This window comes from Silurus aristotelis (genome assembly GCF_946808225.1).
Source record: "Silurus aristotelis genome assembly, chromosome: 14".
Classification (NCBI taxonomy): Eukaryota; Metazoa; Chordata; class Actinopteri; order Siluriformes; family Siluridae; genus Silurus; species Silurus aristotelis.
Genome location: NC_139587.1, coordinates 20,069,384 through 20,088,376, shown reverse-complemented (window position 1 = coordinate 20,088,376; position 18,993 = coordinate 20,069,384). Strand labels below are relative to the sequence as shown.

Here is an 18,993-nt window from a genome sequence, read left to right as displayed (position 1 = left end):
TTAGTTTTCTGTGATAAAATAGTTGTCTAATATGTGCTCTGTTAGCCATGGCTCTTTGAAAAATGTTTACTCCCACTTGCAAAGCACATATTGTCTTTTTTATGTCACTAGCCGGGATGTTAGATTATTTAAGAAGATTTATAATCTCTGTAATCTCTCCTCCTCCATCGTTCACAGAGGCAATATAAAGAGCTCTTGTAAAGAGCTGTGTTAAAATAAAAAGCACATTTTTGAATTCCAATGTAATGGCTTACAGTATGAATATAAAACAAAAGCATATAAAAAGGATTTCTCCATATCACGTTACATTACAATGAATGTATACAATTTTGTATATTTTTGAGGAGATATTCGAGTTAGGGGTAGTGGCTTGAATGTGAATTTGCTTAAATAAACGAAGCCAGTTTTCATTTATTGTAGAATTCATCAATCTTTTACTTCATAGAGGTTATATAAAGGCCTATTTATGTCCTATATATTCAATCAATACAATTAGCTCACAGATAATTAGTATTTTATATACGATACATTAACCTTTTACTCCTATTTCTTAGGTTACCTCATTCAGAAAAAAAGTCTATTATTTATTGTTTAGATAATTGACTTCATACCCAGTTGGATCACATTAAAGAAACTGAATTACATTTTTCCCTTGATTTTTCTTTTAGTCATGCCAAAAATTTTAAATACCACATGGTATAACATTAAAGTCTTCACCTTGTGCATGCCCCAAAACAGCCCACAAATCCCCTGCTGTAACCCAATACATTCACTCAAGAGGCTCGCTTAGAAACTTATAATTAAATGAATGTTGCTTTAGTCAACCACAAAGCATTTGTCTGTTGAGAAGAAACTGCCAAAGAAACTAAAACATACCTTAAAAAGGGGGTGGGTTTAAATTGAACATGAAATTTTAGACATATACACATGCCAGGTCTGGATTATTTGTTTTTGTTTCTTTCCAATGAATTTCTACAAATGCAAGGGTTAACATATACATCTAAAACAGTAGTGACACAAGGCCTTTCCTTTTGTCCCTCTGTACCTTCATAATGGTCTGTTAGTAGTATAGTATTTTCTTCTGGGGTTCTCCTTCCTCAAAAGTGAAGTCCAAAAGATATCCAAAAATGTGAGGTCCAGTAGATATCCCTTAAAATCAAGGGCCTTTCCATTCCTCTATCCAGTTCATTCAAAGATTATTAAGTCGCTTGTTGAATGAGTGCAGAAAGAAGAAAAACCTGGCATGATCCCAGGATGCTGCATGGTGCTAAACTCCTGGGATGCACATGTGTGCCACGTTGACAATTTAAAGTTCATACCGAACAGCATTAGGGCTCTTTCCTCTTCACCCAATATGAAGAAAGAAGTGCAATCTACACCAATTACAGCCAGTCCATGTGCTTCCAGACAATAGGGATGCCACAATGTCTCCTAATACAGCCAAAGAATGTCTTGTAAAACTGCCTTTAAAAGCTTTCCGTGTGTGCACTGTCTCTTTTAGTGTCCCTTATTATATTTACCCTTTTAAAAGTTAAAAGGGAAAACCAATAATCAAAGAAAGAACCCAAAGAATTTCCTATTTCCACACCCCAAATATATTATTCTATTACATAGAGTTAAAAACCCATGAATCAGCCTTTTGTCTTTAGTAAATGGGACTCAAAGTAATAGTAAACTGATAATTGGTCTACTTGGTCTCTTAGATTTCTTATTTGTTTTTCCAGGTCAGAGATGAAATATGATGTTACCCTGTTGAGGTCTGGTTCTCCTATTAGTTTTTTACAGCCATGTCCAACAGACGTTACCATGGGGCCCTATGTTTAATGTTTAACTCAGCTCCAGCCATGGAAGCCCACATTCCTTTTTTATTTTGTATTTTTTAAATGTTTCAAGCACAAGAAGGCTATGACCATTTCCTCCACCTCACCTGTCAATTCTCAGAAATTATACTAAAATGAGTATAATTGAATTTTCTATAAGTGGCACTTTAAATATGTGCTGAATACTGACTTTTCTATTTCTCACAGCCATATGGATTAGAAGACTGGTTACATTTAAGGATTTTACTCTCTCCTGAAAGGTAATAGAGGTCTCCTTAACTATGTATCATTACTTCCTGCATCCAATTATATGTAAATTTGAGCCAAAGAATGATTTACATTACCAAAATGCAGCATTAGGACAATATTAAATAAATTATAATGGTGGATCCTTTACAGCACTTAAAACATTTGTGCTTAAGGGGTACAGTGTGTTGAATAATCAAAAATCAGGCAACCATATCTGGAAATTCTGCAAAACCAAAACAGTTGGATTTGTACATAAGATAAATTCTTTGAATAGACATCATGAGATGTCCCTTTTTTTTTTAAAGCATTTTTCATGAACACAGTCATCCCATTTATCGTCTGTGTTTATCCTAACCCTTGCATCTGGCAGTCAAGAAGTACCTTTTAATACAATCCATTATCAGATGTAATGCATACACAGACAGTTTTCTAGGTGAGTTATGAGATACAGTTTTACAGTGGTACAACAAATGATCACTCAAATGTTTTTTTTTTTTTCTTGTTAACATGAGCTCATCACTTGGAACAATGGCTCTGGACTGCAGATGGCAAAGTGTGGAAGGCAGGTGTTACTTGGTTGTGAGTTTCAAAATGTGACTGTGTGAATCCCAAGGGACTATAGGTTGTGTTATGTCTTCTTTAAACAGGTGTACAAAGCAGCGTAAACAGTGCTTCGTAAAAACAAAAACAAAAAAGTGTAAATAGTGGACTTTGTGGCTGACATGAGATCAGGTTACTAGTGTAAATGACTTGAGGTAACATCAAAACAAATGAATGCAAAGGCCTGTTACTTTAAACTAAGCAGCCATTGAATTGTTAATTGGTATTCCAGATATTAAATAAAAACAATTTTCTTGGGTCTTGACATACTAATTCAACAATGAAGAAAAGATGTTGAGGATTGCCTTCTGATGCTTCATGTTTTCTTCAACGTTTTCTTTGACAGGTGACGGCCAGCACATCTGTAGGATATATGCTAGTTTGAAAGGAACAAAAATCACAAAACCAGAAGGTGGCAGTAGATTTAATTACAAGAAGACACAAGCCTGATTTTAGGAAGGTATACCAATACAATAATCCGTCACCGCATCGCGGTTCAGCTTTAACGGTCTCACTGTATTGAGGGTTTTTACATGGAACTGTATTTACTGTAGGTAGTATTGTGGAGTTATTAAAATTTTTGCTGTAAAATAAGCATATTCTAGCCCAAAAAATTAAGCTTACAGAAGAGCTGTAATGCTCTTCTTGGGTATGCAGTACATTCATTTCATCATCATCACCTTCATCATCATTATTACTGCACACTTAATCCATCATCATCTCCATCATTCAAGTTGTTACTTCACTGGTGAGTACCCATATAGAATTTTTATGTTAAAATTACGTAGGTTTAAGCATATTAAACATGTTTAAGAGCAGAGGTAAAGTTTATAAGAGTGTCGGGACGGTTTATAAAGCCTAAGATACCGAACGTAACCCAGGCAATAGGCGAGGGATTGCTGTATCAGGAAAATAAATCAATCCAAATAGGCCATTAACTTCCACCATATAAATAGTGTAAAAAAGTGGTTGTTTGGGTTGCTTTAGTTTCACCACATGTTTCATTTACAAGATTCAACAAATGAAATATAGCAAAAAAATTAATTTTAAATACCAAAAGTCAGTCACTTCAATGTTTAAACCATGTGTCAATACAGTATTTTCTTCATTGCATGCTTTTATCTTGTAAATTATTGCTTATTTAGAATGTTTTATAAAAATCTTTAACAATTAGTTTTTTTTATAAAGTCAAAGATTGTCTTAAAATAATAACATAATTTTTCACTATTATTATTGATATGGAAATGATTTATATACCTAGAATTAATAAAGGAGTTTCTTTTTTCACTAGCTAGACTACAAAATTAGGGAATTAATATTGTAATATCAGCCTTTAAACATTATATATGATTACTATCCTATTTTGTGATTTTATCATTTTAATTATTATTTTTCCACAGAATCAAATTCAAAGACCGTTTGCTATGAAACTTTATGCCAAATGTATACAGTAATCCCCTGTTTATCGCAGTGGTAACGTTCCAAAACCACCCGCGATAAACGAAAAACCGCGATAAACAGGCGGCACACCAAAAATGCTTTTTTAACATTTTTATTTATTGTTAAGTCATAAATCATCATCCCACACACTTTAAACACACACAGAAAACATTTGCAAGAATACAGTAATTTTATATATATATATATATATATATATATATATATATATATATATATATATATATATATATATATATTTGTATTTCTTAATAAATAGTAAAGCAAATTAATAAAGCAAGTTTTTTGGTCTATTGTGCTATCAAAAGACCAGGGAAAAACAGCAAAACAAATTAGTTATGTGGCAAATAGAATTTTGCGATAAATCGGGGGTGCGAGATTTGAACCGCGGTAAAGCGGGAGATTACTGTAAATGTAAAGATATGATTGAGTGCACATTATTCTGGTCCTTTTTTTGTTTGCTTTCAAAAAGTATGCAATATGCAACCACAATAACTCATACAAAAAAGAAAGCATGCAGTTTTTTTCAAAAACTGTGAAAAATATACATTGTTGTCTATGAGTACAGTATAATATATCCTCAACTTTTTGATCCTTGCTTTATCATTGCATAATTCTCACTGTTTGTTGATTGTCTGTTGCCATTGCCAATATCACAGCTGCAAAGGTAATCTAATCTAGTATCTGTTAAATAGATTTAACAGTCTATTAGTAATGTACTATAATTTAAATATTTGAAGAATCCAGTCTTTATTTCTGGTTAATTTAATCTCTTTCTGTCTTCCAAGCTGGTGAGCAATTCCTATGCCACAACACTATTAAATTCCTGTGATTATATCGTGATTAAATCGTGATTAATTGTATATAACAGCATGACTCTTGCAGTGGTTCCAGCTTCTAATATGTTACAGTAATATTCTTCAAGCACATATATCCAAGTCATGATTTCTCTTTTACTTGCAAAAGTAAGCAAAAAAAAAAAGAAAAGGAATGTTGTGAGCATCAACAGAAATAGGTGAAGAAAAAAAAGTTTCTATTTCACAGGGAGAAAAAAATAATTTGCAGAAACTATATTCAATACATGGACATATAAAGGTTAAATAAATCAAGTTCAAAACATAAATGATGCTAATGTTGCTTTTACAATGAGTTCACATAGGAATTTGTATTCACTGTAATGTAAAGGATCTTCCTCAAGCTCTTAACATTGTTAAACAACTCTTGAGTGGAAACATCTACAGAGTCATAGCAAATTGGAAAGCCCATAAACATCCCTGTCACTACAACTTGTTTGACATTATGCAGGTGGAGTTTGTAGATCCACAACTAACTCGCCCCAGGCAGATGAGCTATACAATATTTCTCTGATAAGGATAGTAGAAAGTCACGATTCGGTTAAATTTCGGTATGGTTAGGAGGAAGAAATGCTAAACATAAAATTGCTTGTAGTTTTATATCAATGTAGTTTATTAACATTTGGGATCATTACCATTTGAACGGTTTACATGAAATAAAATTGCTTGGTAAATGATATATCAAATAATATTTTATAATAAAAAATAAAATTAATGCACTACACTTTTAATTATATTTATTAAATTGAGTAATACATTAAATTGGCACAAATTTAATTGATTAAATAAAATTTAATAAATGGAAAGATTATATTCAACAAATAGTATACATTTGGGTAATTTGACCCCATTTGGGTAATACAGATGTGTATGTAAGTGTGTGTGTGTTTGTGTTTAATATTTAATGTTCTAAAGATATGATATACTTAATTGTTTAGCTTATTTTAGCATACTTTAACAGATGTCTTCAATCCTTCTATCTCTCATTCATTCACTACCTCGATATGCACAATTGTCAGGATTTTCTCCTTTTAAGAGAAATCCTTGAAGCTAGACATAAAATCCTAAATAATCCAAAGCGCTAACATTAGCCGCAAACCAGGAAGTGGCTAGTGGCTAAAGCTAGTGCTATTGATTCTTGCGGTTTTCATGCATGCGCAAAATAAATCTTGTTTCCGGTACAGAGTGAGTAGCCACAGTGACACTGCGCTAACTCTGGGTTCTTCTTAATACCCTAGCATTGTTGTGTAAGCTTTCAAGTTTAATAATAAATTAGACTTAGACAAAGTTGCGTTTGTTCCAAATGGGGAAAAGGATTGCATTCGATACACGTGTACTGAACCGAAAGCCCTGTTCTGAAAAATCTTGTACATACATACAAATATTTCTTATATTTGTGATTTAATTCTTAAAGTCTTAAGGCTACAATAAAGTGAAATGTTGAAATGTTTATGCTTATAAATACATACTTTTTTGGTTCCTGGAGAGGAGAGCTTTTATATCTGTATCTGTTCCACAATAACACACAATAACAGGTACTAACTTGTTCCATGGACTTTCTACAACATTAAACCTGACTATTTACAGAGTAACCTGAAATGGTAAAAATGGTATAAGAGGAAAAACAGTTCAAGGTGTGCTACTATTAGAATACAATACACTTTTAGAATAGCATCTGACAACCCCGTCACAAATTATAGTATGCCCTGTCAGAGTATATGACACTTATCATTAAAATGTAATTGTCATTTACAGGAATCTATGTGAAAAAACTATGTCGCAAGTATAGAATATTTTGTCTGTATGGCCACTACCTCATTAATAAAACTGTAAAAGATGCCATCTGTGTGCTCTACTTGGACAGCTAAAATGCCTTGTTTCTATAAACTTTCTAATTCAGTATTTATTTAGATCCATTATTCTTACTTACAAACCCCACAGCTACTTCCTGGATTCCTCTCAAATTATTAGTGCATATTTAGTAATCACTATCTGGGCCAGAAATATGCTGGACATTATTTAGACCATTGGGCAATTCACTTATTTGTTTTTCGCAAAAAGCTCATTGAGATCCTTCCTGATTATAAAGTGTTTCAGCTACACCCATTGCTAAGAGATACAGAAAATTCGGCACATAACTATAAAATCTCCTCGGACAAACATTTGCTATAGCCTGGCTCATAGTGAAGAGCTTGGTGACTTTTCAAATAGCACTGTTTGAAACCTATGTCAGTTTTTGAAATTTGTAACTTGCCAGTAAGTAAGTGCTATTATTGTGAAATGGAATCATCAATGAGGAATAACAGCTGAATAATGAAGTGCTACACAATGCAATTGCAAAGAGCGAGACCATTGAGTGCTGCAGCAGGTATAGTTAAAAAAAATGCTTTTCCTCTGTTGCATCACTCACTAGAGAGTTCCAAACTGCCTCTGGTAGCAACATTAGCACAAGAACTGTGCGTTATGAATAATGAAATAAATTTTCCATGGCCGAGCAGCTGCACACAAACCTAGGATCTCTATGCACAATGCCAAATGTTGTGGTTGAAGCCTCTGGACTCTGGAGCAGTCCAAATATGATCTCTGGAGTGATGAATCACACTTCAATACCTTGCATTTGGATGGACAAATTTGAGTTTGGCATAACACTACCTGTTGAAATGCACAGTTTCAACCGTATAGCTTGGTGGACAAAGGATAATAGTCTGAGGCTTTTTTTTTTATTTGATGTTGGGCCCCCTAGCTCCAGTGCCAATTGTAATGCATCAACATCCAAAGGCATTTTAGACAATTGCATGTATCCAACTCTGTGGCAGCCCTTTCTTGTTCTAGTATGACTGTACCCTTGTACACAAATCAAGCTCCATAAACACATGGTTTGACAAATATATAAATGATATATTTTTCTTATACTTTTTTTTATTTATTTACTTTATTTTTAGCCTTCTATTCTATTTCTATTTTTCATGTTTAAATGTTGGACAGTCAAAAAAAGCATTTCACTGCATGTCGTACTCTGTATGAATGTGTATATGACAAATAAAATTTTAAATGGAATTTGAAATGTGGTTTGGAGAACTTCCACTGGCCTGCACAGAGCTCTGACCATAACCACATTAAACACTGTTAAGATAAATTCGAATGGCAATTTTAAATTGCAAAAAGGAGTGATGCTGAAGCAACTTTATATTGACGTGTATAGTTTTGAAACCGGATGTCTTCCAAGCTGATTGAGATAGTCAGGTGTCCATATTAGCAAAATACTGTGTCTACTAACATGGTTTTGAGAGGAGGAAAGAAACCTGAGAACACATGGACAAAAGAAGAACAAGATAAATACCACCCAGACAGTAATCTAAGCTCAGGATCAAAATCATATATATATATATATATATATATATATATATATATATATATTTTTTTTTTATTAATTTCAGCAAATAAATTCAAAAAGTTAAACTTATTATATAGATTCATTACACAGACTGATATATTTTGAGTGATTAGTTCTTTGAATTTTTATGATTATAGCTTACAGCTAATAAAAATCCAAAATTTAGTATCTCAGATAATTTGAATATTGTGAAAAAGTTCAATATTGGAGACTCGTGGTGCCGCACTCTAATCAGCTAATTAACTTAAAACACCTGGAAAGGTTTCCTGAGCCTTTAAATGGTGTCTCAGACAGGTTCAGGCTACACAATCATGGGGAAAGACTGCAGAAATGACAATTGTCAATAAGCTGATCATTGACACCCTGCACAGGGAGGGTAATACACAAAAGGTCATTGCTAAAGAAGCTGACTATTTACAGAGTGCTGTATCCAAGCGCATTAATGGAAAGTGGAATGGAAGGAAACAAATGTGGTAGCTGTGCAGCTGGAGTCAGTGCTTCAAGAGTCACCACGCACAGACAACTGTCGCATTCCTTGTCGAACCACTCAGACAACGTCAGAGGTGTCTTACCTGCGCTAAGGACAGAAAGGACTGGACTGTTGCACAGTGGGCCAAAACCCTCTTTTCAGATGAAAGTAAATGTTGCATTTAATTTGGAAACCAATATCCTAGATTCTGAAAGAGGAGAGAAGAGGCACAGAATCCAAGTTGCTTGAGGTACAGTATAAAGTTTGCACAGTCAGTGGTGGTTTGCAGAGTCATGTCATCTGCTGGTGTTGGTCCACTGTGCTTTATCAGGTCCAAAGTCAGCACAACTGTCTATCAGGAAGTTTTAGAGCACTTCATGCTTCCCTCTGCAGACCACCTTTATGGGGATGCTGATTTCATTTTCCAGCAGGACTTAGCACCTGCGCACACGACCAAAAGTACTAATACCATTGTTAAGAGGAAGATGCGGGACACCAGACCCAATGACCAAGGCCGTGATCAGAGCAACCTAGGCTTCTATAACACCTTAGCAGTGCCACAGACTGATTGAATCCATGCCACACCACATTTGCAGTAATTCATGCAAAGGGAGCCCAGACCAAGTGTTGAGTGTATTGTTTCTACTTTTCAGTAGTTCAACATTTCTGTTCTTTTATTGGTCTTAATATTCAAATTTTCTGAAATAGCAAATTTAGATCTCATATTAGCTGTCAAACATACTCATCAAAAGAGAAAGAAATGTCTGTCCGTGTTTTTATTTATATATAGGGATGTGAAAATGATCACGTTTTCTCATTCATTTGAACTTTTTTGAGTTCACATCTGTTTCCTCTTTCGGCTGCTACCGTTAGGGGTCGCCAAAGCGTATTATCCGTCTCCATATCCCCCTGTCCTCTACATCTGCCTCTTTCAAACCAACTACCCGCATGTCTTCCTTCACCACATTCATAAACCTCCTCCTTGACCTTCCTCTTTTCCTCCTTCCTGGCGTCTCCATCCTCAGCATACTTCTACCGATATACCTCAATCCCTCCTCTGCACATGTCCAAACCATCTCCCTCACTTTGTCTCCACAACGTCCTACATGCGCTGTCCCTCTAATAAACTCGTTTCTAATCCTGTCCACCCCAATGAAAATCTCAGCATCGTCACCTACTGTCTTTTATTCATTAACATATTTATTGTGTAAAATATGAACTCAAGCCCCCGAAACTTGGGTGGGAAATAAACCCTGTGAAAAAAGAAATGCTTTTCCATTTAGATTGTAATGCAAAAATCAAAACCAAAAGGGTTTCATGCTTCACCTGGTAGAATCAAGATTTGTTTTGTTCACATTTGAATATGGACAAGGCACAAATCCAGTGTTTTTAATATGCACAGTGGGAAAGAAATCCATCACACCCAGAAAACTATCTGACACAGTAAGAACAGGGTCTTTTAAACAGCCAGATCCGCGCTGAAGCGTAACAAAAACATTCACGGAAGAAAAACGGCTTTGAATTGACAATCGTGACACCCGATACCAGGTCTGAATAAACGAGTCCATAAAGGCTGTCTGTCCCACGTAAAATGAGCGGGGATGCGGGGTAACGCGATGCCGCGCCTTTAAAACACCGCCCGCCCGCTCGCGTTAGGAAGAGCGCGGATGCTGGAGTGCACCTGCTACGTGTTAACGCACCTGTCGGAGCTTCCGCACGCCGTTTCTCAGCACTTCCTCTCCATTTAAATGAAGAAGCCTGAAAGCGGCCATTCGTTTTCTACTCGTGCCGAAGCAGCAAGGAATTAACCCAGAGGGCTCATTGATCGGCCTGAACCGACGCAGGAGTGCTAGAAGACGGTGCTTTATGAGAAAAAGTGCAGTTTCCGGTTGATTTCGTCGCACGGCTGGGGACGCGGTAGTGCTGGTCGGCAGGATGCCGGTGCAAATTCCGGACGACGCAGATTTCGCGTCTTTCAAGGAGCAGTGTGAAAGCGACGAGAGCTGGACCCAGCGCTACAACAAAGCCGGAGTGACGGTGTGGTGCCGAGACGAGGAGACCAAGACGGTGCAAAAACTTAAGGCAAGTGCTTGAAAACGCGTGGGCTTCTGGGTAACCCTGCATTGCGGAGTCCATAGCGTGTACAGATGCGTACATAGCGTTTCCTTTTCATAATGCGTAAAACAACAGCGCCTCAAATACCGCATGTCTTCTGTTTTACGTTTTATAGATGTTATTTTGTTAATATCGAACATCTTTGTTAGATATTATGCAAAACATTTTAAGTGCACCAGATGGTACGAGGCTACAGTATATCAAGATCTTTCGAATAGATATTTAATTTATGTTCATTAATGGTTAGACTTAATGTTTTCATCAGTGCCCAGGAAAGATTTATAAATAATCAATACTTTGGTATAAGCAGTTTTTTGTTGTGTTTTTTTGGCTACACACATCTATCCGATGTGTCTTTTCAGCAAATCAGGAGGTGGATTTAACCATGGGACTGCTTTGTTCGTTGTACGCATGCCCAAAAATAGCTACTTCATGATCTGAAACAGTTGTACCTTTTACAACATTTATCATTCCCTGTGTCTCATCTCTTAACCAGATTTCAGTGCACGAATGCCAATTTACAGTTAAGTTCCCCATTCTTTTTAATAAGCAGCATGCCATGTACTGAGAAAAAGGAACAACTATAGTTCCCCTGCCCACAGTGAACCTATAAACATCTTGTTTTCAGACCACCTCCTAATTAAATTGGACCCCATTTTGTTTGACACTTAAATAAGTACGTGGCTGTTGAATTGGATGAATTCAGACATGCAGAAGGTGATTCCTGGAGAGACGATTAAGAACGTGGATAAAACGACCATAAAAGACCATAAAATAGCATGGTCGCGTTCTGGTTCACTATGATTAGACAACAGCAAGACATTGACTTAGTAAGAAAACCTTTATAAGTAAGCATTGAACTGTTTAATGAGCTTTGCATTTAGATCCAAAGAGATACCAACAATGTAAATGATAAGAACTCAAATCTGTGTTCAGCAATGCATGCTTAGTTTCCTCTACGATATTATTTTGTGTTAGAATACAGTGTAAAATATTCATATTTATAAAAAAGATCCTTCGTCTGTAAAGCCTTTCCAATCTAACTGATGCAGGTGAAAAGGCTGTGTTTGGGACTCTAGGTTAAGATCTGTATCCTGTGTCAGAATGATGAGATGGAAAGTTAATGAGATTGTCAGGTGAGATAATGGGATTGTCAGACACACTATAATTAGCCTTTTTTTTTGTATGTTCTCATGTTCTGGTTTAAGACTTTATATTTCCTCAGCAGTGATCCAAAATGGTTTTCTTACTGAAAATGTGACAAACGAACATTCATGTTCATGGTCCATTAACAAGGGAAAAACAAAGTTCAGTGCATACATATGCAAACAGGTCGGGCTTGACTGATTCAGCTCGTGCCACATTATCACAGAAGAAAGGCTCATCTGTACCTGTGAGACGCGTTGAAAAATTAAGAGTGGAAAACCGTGGTAACGGCAGGCTCGAATGAGGAAACCTGATTCCCTCCTGTTGGTTTACACGTCTCAGACTTTTTTTTTTTTTTTTGGCTTGCAGACCTGCTGACCTTATGATGGCAGTCGAGTCACATGCAATGTGGCAACTACTGACAAAAGTGACAGTACAACCAAAAAAAGAAGGAAAAAATTAAAAGATGATGGATCCTTATTAATAATTCATTTGTCTTTCCGGAGCACTGAAGTGCTCCTCACTGTGAATAATTTACGTGCTGAAGGCTTTGACGACATTTAATTCATAGAGAGCAAATAGAGCTTGTTGTGGATGGCAGTGGAAATGGGGATGGCCTGCTCACACTAGGGTTCGAGAGGGGGTGTAAAATAAATTATTTACCTGATGTTAGGGGTAGAGACGATTAGGTTACATGGTTACTTGCCTTCCAGGCCCATAAAATATCTGATCAGATTGCACTCAACACTCTCAAAGTCTTACATGACTGACAGCTCTTCAGAAACCAGGGTAAGGAATAATAGAGGTGAGTTTAGAATAGATAGGCTTCATTCAGCACAAAATAGAAATGAATACTCTCAAACCAGCTATGCTTTAACATAGTCAAGGTCTTTTCTCTTGGCGTTATTAGTTCATACTGTAACTCAGGTCTTTAGACATTTATTGGAATGATTTGCTAAACCATTACAGATGTATGGCCCAAATTCAAGACTAGCACAAAACCAGTGGAAGAGTGAAAACCAAAAAAACACAAATAGAGATTTCTCTGTGAATCTTTTCTTTTTTTCTAGATGAGAATTGTGTGCAAAGACGTCTGTGCCGAAACATTGTATGATGTCTTGCATGACACAAGCTACCGGAAGAAATGGGACACCAACATGATCGACACCTTTGATATTGCAAGACTGACAGTCAATGCAGATGTAGGATATTACTCATGTGAGTCATCACAGTATTTACTTTCCTTTTTACTCTTCTATTTACTCCTGTTCTATATTTGCCTACTCATTGGCTCACTTGCCTGCTCAGTGGCTCAATAAAACATTCATAAATTAGTTTAACCTATTATCCTGGCCTTGATGCAAAGGAAAGAATACAAATCGTGGACTTGGAACACGTTAGTAGTAGCAGTGGACAGTTTAATGGCTGAAACTTGCTATAACTCAATTGTGCTTTGTCTGACTTCCATTCAGTAAACTGTACAGCTTTAAAGGGCTGATGAATAATAAATTGTGTAAGAGTTATAATTACTCTACATAAATATTATGAATAGCTCTACATAATTTTTAAAGTACCACACAGTGTGAGATAAACTGGCAAATTTAGCTGTAGACAGTTTTATTTTTTAGACTATTGTATAGATTGGACAAATCTAGATATGTTGGTTTAGTGTCTCAAAATGCAGATTTCAAAGTAATTCATATTCAAGGCTAATTCTGGAGCCACACTTGATTTTACATCAGTTTTAAAATATTTAATCATGTCTTTTCTGTTTAAAGGGAAATGCCCGAGTCCACTGAAGAACAGGGATTTTGTCACCATGCGTTCATGGCTTCCTCTAGGCAAAGACTACTTGATAATCAACTATTCGGTCAAACACCCGGTATGTCAGCATGTTCTCCAGTCTGGAAGCAGTACAGATGTTTTCTCTTTATAAATGTGTTTGGCAGAGTCAGAGTTACAGTGTTGTGTATTGTGCAAACTGGCATGTACTGTAGTACAGCTGTCTAGGCCTAGAGTAGACTGAAACAGAAGAAGCCCGCCCTGGCCAGTGGGAAAAGTCCGAGCTATTGAGTAAATAGTCGGGTGATCCGATCCCTGTATCTTAATTAATAAGTAACCCGTCTGTGTCCTGTAAATGTTTTTTTTTTTTTTTTTTTTTTGTCTTATTTTTTGTTGTCACACGAATGAATTATGCAGCCAGGTTAAATTAAACATGTAGTCAATTAATCTTTGTTGGTGTAATTGTTGTTTTGATACTGACCAGTGATATTAGGTTATCTTGAAGTCTTTCAGACATTTCTAAAGGGGGGGCTTTAGTTTCCATTCTGTTTCCCCGTTTCAGAAATACCCACCAAAGAAAGACTATGTCCGAGCCGTGTCTTTACTCACCGGATACTTGATCCAGTCCAACGGCGCAAACTGTTGTACTCTTTACTACTTGACACAAGTAGATCCAAGAGGTTAGTGTTTTTCATGTGCTTCAAACTGTGTTCTTTAAAAAAACTGTAAATGTGAACCATTGCATTTCCTGTAACAGTACAGGGAAGTTTTGTCATGCATGAAATGTTTACATGAAACACCATAGCTGGGTAAAGTTTAGAAATGCTCCATGTTGTTCGCATAACCTTTTTATTAATCAAGGTTTAAACATTGTGTACACTACAAATGTGTTACATGATATGGCCTTGTGCTGCACTTGCACATTAAGACTTTTACAGTTTGAATTATACACAAAGAAGAGATTGCATAAGTAGTGTTGAGTTTCTTGGCCCAAAAGCATATTCAGTCCCCACTGTATTATGAGTGCCGTAGTATTGGAACGGCAAGGACATTCTTTTTGTTTTTGCGTCATAGAGAAGACATTTAGGTTTGGGATCAAAAGAGGAATAGAGCATAATTACCTTTCATTTTCTGATATTTAAAACTTCAAACATGGCACTTTTTGTGGCAGACTGTTGTGAAATGGTTAAGGCCTGGTGATTGACTTGGCCTCTTAAACCTTTTTTCCCTTTATGAAGTCCTTTGTTGTGGGTAAATGATACTTTTCTTCCAAATGATACTGACTTCATTTCTCTGTTAATTCTCAGACCGAATGTTTCAGTAATTTCATGACTGAATTTATTCAGTCATGAGTTTTCCTTGGTAGAGGAATTTATTTCCACAGAATTCTTTGGGCTCATCTGTATTTCTTTGTGAATTCCAATCTTCTGATTTTCTACTGATAAGAGGTTTGCTTCTTGTCATATGGCCTCTATATTTCTGTTCTCAAACTTTTCTTTTTTTTGATTGTGAATTGTGATACCTTCACCCCTGCTCTGTTATTGGTGACGTTTTAGGGTTGTTCTTCAAGTTATCAGTGTTCATCATCAACTGCTGCTTTTGTCCTTGGCTGACTTTTTTGATATGTGGGAGTTGATACACCAGTGGTTTGTTGTATTTGCTATTTCCAATGCTTTTGCAATGGCTTTGATCACTTTCCCGCTTTTCTCAGCTTCAAAATGGCTTGCTTTTTCTATAGGCAACTCTTCGTGGGTTGGCCCTTTTTAACAACAAATCCAGCCTTCAGAGGTGGTCCAATACTATTTGAGGAGACTGTATATGCTAGTATATGTTAGGGTAAGTTGAAATGTATTACCTAAAAAGTCTTAGTATATATCTAAACAGAGGAATATTTTTTTTTTTTTTTACCATTACAGGTTCCTTACCTAAATGGGTAGTAAACAGAGTGTCTCAGTTTGTGGGACCAAAGGTAAAGTATTTTAACACACTTCTGTGACTGTATACTCAGAGAGGATTATTAAAGAGAACTATAATAACTAGAATTACATTTGCACAAAGTACAAGAAATGCAACATTGAGGTATTAAACATACTGATACTTATAAAGGCAATTATTTAGTATGTAAGATCTTTTAAAATGGAAACGAATAAGCAGTATATTTTCAAGAACGGGTTGCTATGGTCCTTTGCTGTCCTCTAGTGGTCATAAACCGCAACCACATTAAACTTTTTTTTTATGTTTTCACCTATAAAATATATATGTATGCCTCTCTCTCTCTCTCTCTCTCTCTCTCTCTCTCTCTCTCTCTCTCTCTCTCTCTCTCTCTCTCATATACACATACATACATCTTCTGCAGTTCTTTTGCCCATAGGAAAAAAAAATATATAAGTATAATAGTAATTATCTATTTATCATTTATAGACTTATCTAAGTTATATTATACTAATTAAAATTAGTATGAGATTTTAAGTGATTTTAGCCTATTTTTAAAAATATTCTTATATAATTTATGTCACGTGTGTGTGTGTGTGTGTGTGTGTGTGTGTGTGTATATATATATATATATATATATATATATATATATATATATATATATATATATATATATATATAATCACACACACATGACACTACAATTAGTCTTTTAATTTGGGTGATCCATACAAAATTGTTTTGCACTCACTTTAAATAGTCAATACTGCCCACAATTTTAGTATTAGTTACTTTTAGTTTTTAGTCTTCTAGAGCAGATGACCTTTAATGACCCTTGAGACTAAGAAATATAAAATTTTGCCAGAAATTCCTTTGAGTAACAAAGATCTTTGTTGCTCCATAGGCCATGAGGAAGATCTACAAAGCATGCCTGAAGTACCCTGAGTGGAAAAGGAAGCATGACCCTAACCTGAAGCCATGGATGTACCCAGAGCAAAACACGCTGCCATGCATGAGTGCTTCTGAGCTCACTGTGCAGAGAGCAGATTCACTGGAGAACATCGACGAGAGTGGTCTAAATGAGGAAAAGATCCAGCAGCACAGTGAAGATGAGGAGACCTAAACCCCCAGACTCTTACATGAGCGTGCATGTATGTGTGAGGAATTGTTCTACAGAGTATGACTTATTAGTTTTCAGCTGCATCTTATGCATGCTTTGCTATGCATTTCCGATGACCATAATGGTGCTCCTTTCAAGGTTTTTGACATAATAATGATTGTGACTGTTTGCACTACCAGTCAGATTTTTATTAGAATTGCACATATTAAAATGAGCTCCCTTACATATTTATACATGAACACAAACAAATTGGCACATTATTGCAGGTAAAATTTAATGTTTGGGCTACAATTTCAATGCTTTTTCAGTTGCTTCTTATGTGAGTCTCGTGTGTTTTATGGCTCCATAAACAGTCCGGTCTTTTTCTCAATTCAATGACTGTGAAATGTCACATTTCCAGTACTGGTTTCATCTGGGCATTTACACTCAACCTGCAGGAAGTGAGAGTTCTCCAGAACTCTGTGGCTGGCTGCAGGGATTTTCACTTCAGTATCTTTACCTATGCATCAATAAGATCTCAGGAGTTGTAAAAAATAAATAAATTAATTAATTAATAAGAAGTTCTGTTTACTTTTCTCAAACTTACATTAGGTGTGTTTGTATCTCCATGGTCACTTTTTCCTATTCATATATGAATAAACATCTTTATCTTGTACTTTGGGAATGATTGTCTGCATCTGTGTAAATGTTCCATGGTCTCAAATTAGACTGGAGCGTACATGCTTTCTATAAGACTCACACATCACGAGCCAGGCCTGCTTAAATATAGTTTTTACTGTAAATGTTTTTGCATATACTGTTTACATCTAAAAAACCATATATGGTTTGGTAGCCTTTGAAAAGTTGTATTGTTTTGAGGTAATATTGCAGTCTGATCCAGACTTTTAGCCTCTTCATTTTTTATTATTTTATTGCGATTTACAAAGAATGTTGAGACTGACTAGTACTTTTGAAATTTGTGTGAAACATTAACCCAAAGAGAATTTGATTTTCTTTTTCTCCTCTACTTGGCAAGAAAGGGAGGCCTGTGCCTGCCTCCACTCTTCCATCCAAAAGTCTACAGCTGGCCACCACTCCTCAAACTCTCCATTGTCTCCCACACTTCCTGCTTCCCATTTGGAGCAGTTCCTGCCTGCATCAGTCAGATTGTTCTGCAGGGAAGGAAACTGCACAAGTCAGGCCTCTGATTTCTCACAACACACTTCTGTTACTTTTACAGCATTTATAAGTTTCTTCATATCCTATTTTAAAGTAATCTATTTTCTTAAATAAAGTGTATTTCCTATGACTGTGATGCAATGCAATGATTCTCATTGTTGACATCCAGTTGAATTTGTGATGTTTAGACAAATTCATACAAATTTGTTCATAGCAATTATTTGAATTACAGTACATTACAAGATTGAATTCTTTGTGACTGTCTTTTTCCAACTTTATCAGTCTTCTCTTAATTTTTTTCAGAGAAAAGAGGCTATATGTCCGATACTATTAAACTGATTGCTAAGAATATATGATGCCTGGCCAGTACAGGCATACTTTACAGTTTTTTTTGTTTGTTTAAAAAAAAAAAAATAATAATTAAGTATATGTATACTTAAGCTCCAGGTGGCTAAGTTTGCCAGTATTCATAATTTGATGGAAATGTAAATCCTAGCAAAGGATAATGATGACAGTGCAATAATATAATATTAATTCTAAATGTGATTGTTCAAATCTTCTATTTTTAAGCTGAACAGTATATTTCTTTCAATATTTATTTAAGACCAAAACTGTCACAAAGGACTCAAGTTTATATTCTTTATTTTATAATGAAATTGAGTTATTAGCTTAAACTCCCTTCGTTGACTTTGGTCTATTTTCACTTTGGCATGATGGTTTTCTGTTACAATGCTGATTGTGGAGCCAGTGGGATTTAGCCCTTGCTTAATCTCAAACCAAAGAAACTTTAGACTCCTTAGTCCTTTAGTCTTTTGGTCTCGCCAGCTTGTTTACCTCCTCACCTGTACTCTGTGTTCAACAGACTACCAACTATCAGATTTCATTGAAAATCTTGT

The 18,993-nt window shown here is 35.7% G+C and overlaps 1 protein-coding gene across 2 annotated transcripts; it reads left to right on the top strand.

Moving 5' to 3' along the window:
- The first annotated feature begins 10,368 nt into the window (after nucleotides 1-10,368).
- Nucleotides 10,369-18,346, top strand: stard15 (StAR-related lipid transfer (START) domain containing 15). 2 transcript variants are annotated; one of them, XM_083561738.1, is made up of 6 exons: nucleotides 10,369-10,926; nucleotides 13,176-13,323; nucleotides 13,884-13,987; nucleotides 14,450-14,567; nucleotides 15,804-15,856; nucleotides 16,724-18,346. In XM_083561738.1, the coding sequence occupies exons 1-6, from the start codon at nucleotides 10,780-10,782 to the stop codon at nucleotides 16,940-16,942; spliced, it is 789 nt and encodes a 262-aa protein (XP_083417864.1). In that variant the 5' UTR covers nucleotides 10,369-10,779; the 3' UTR covers nucleotides 16,943-18,346. The 2 variants fall into 2 exon arrangements, with proteins under 2 accessions (XP_083417864.1, XP_083417865.1); XM_083561739.1 differs by lacking the exon at nucleotides 10,369-10,926 and adding an exon at nucleotides 12,768-12,894.
- Nucleotides 18,347-18,993: the final 647 nt, after the last annotated feature.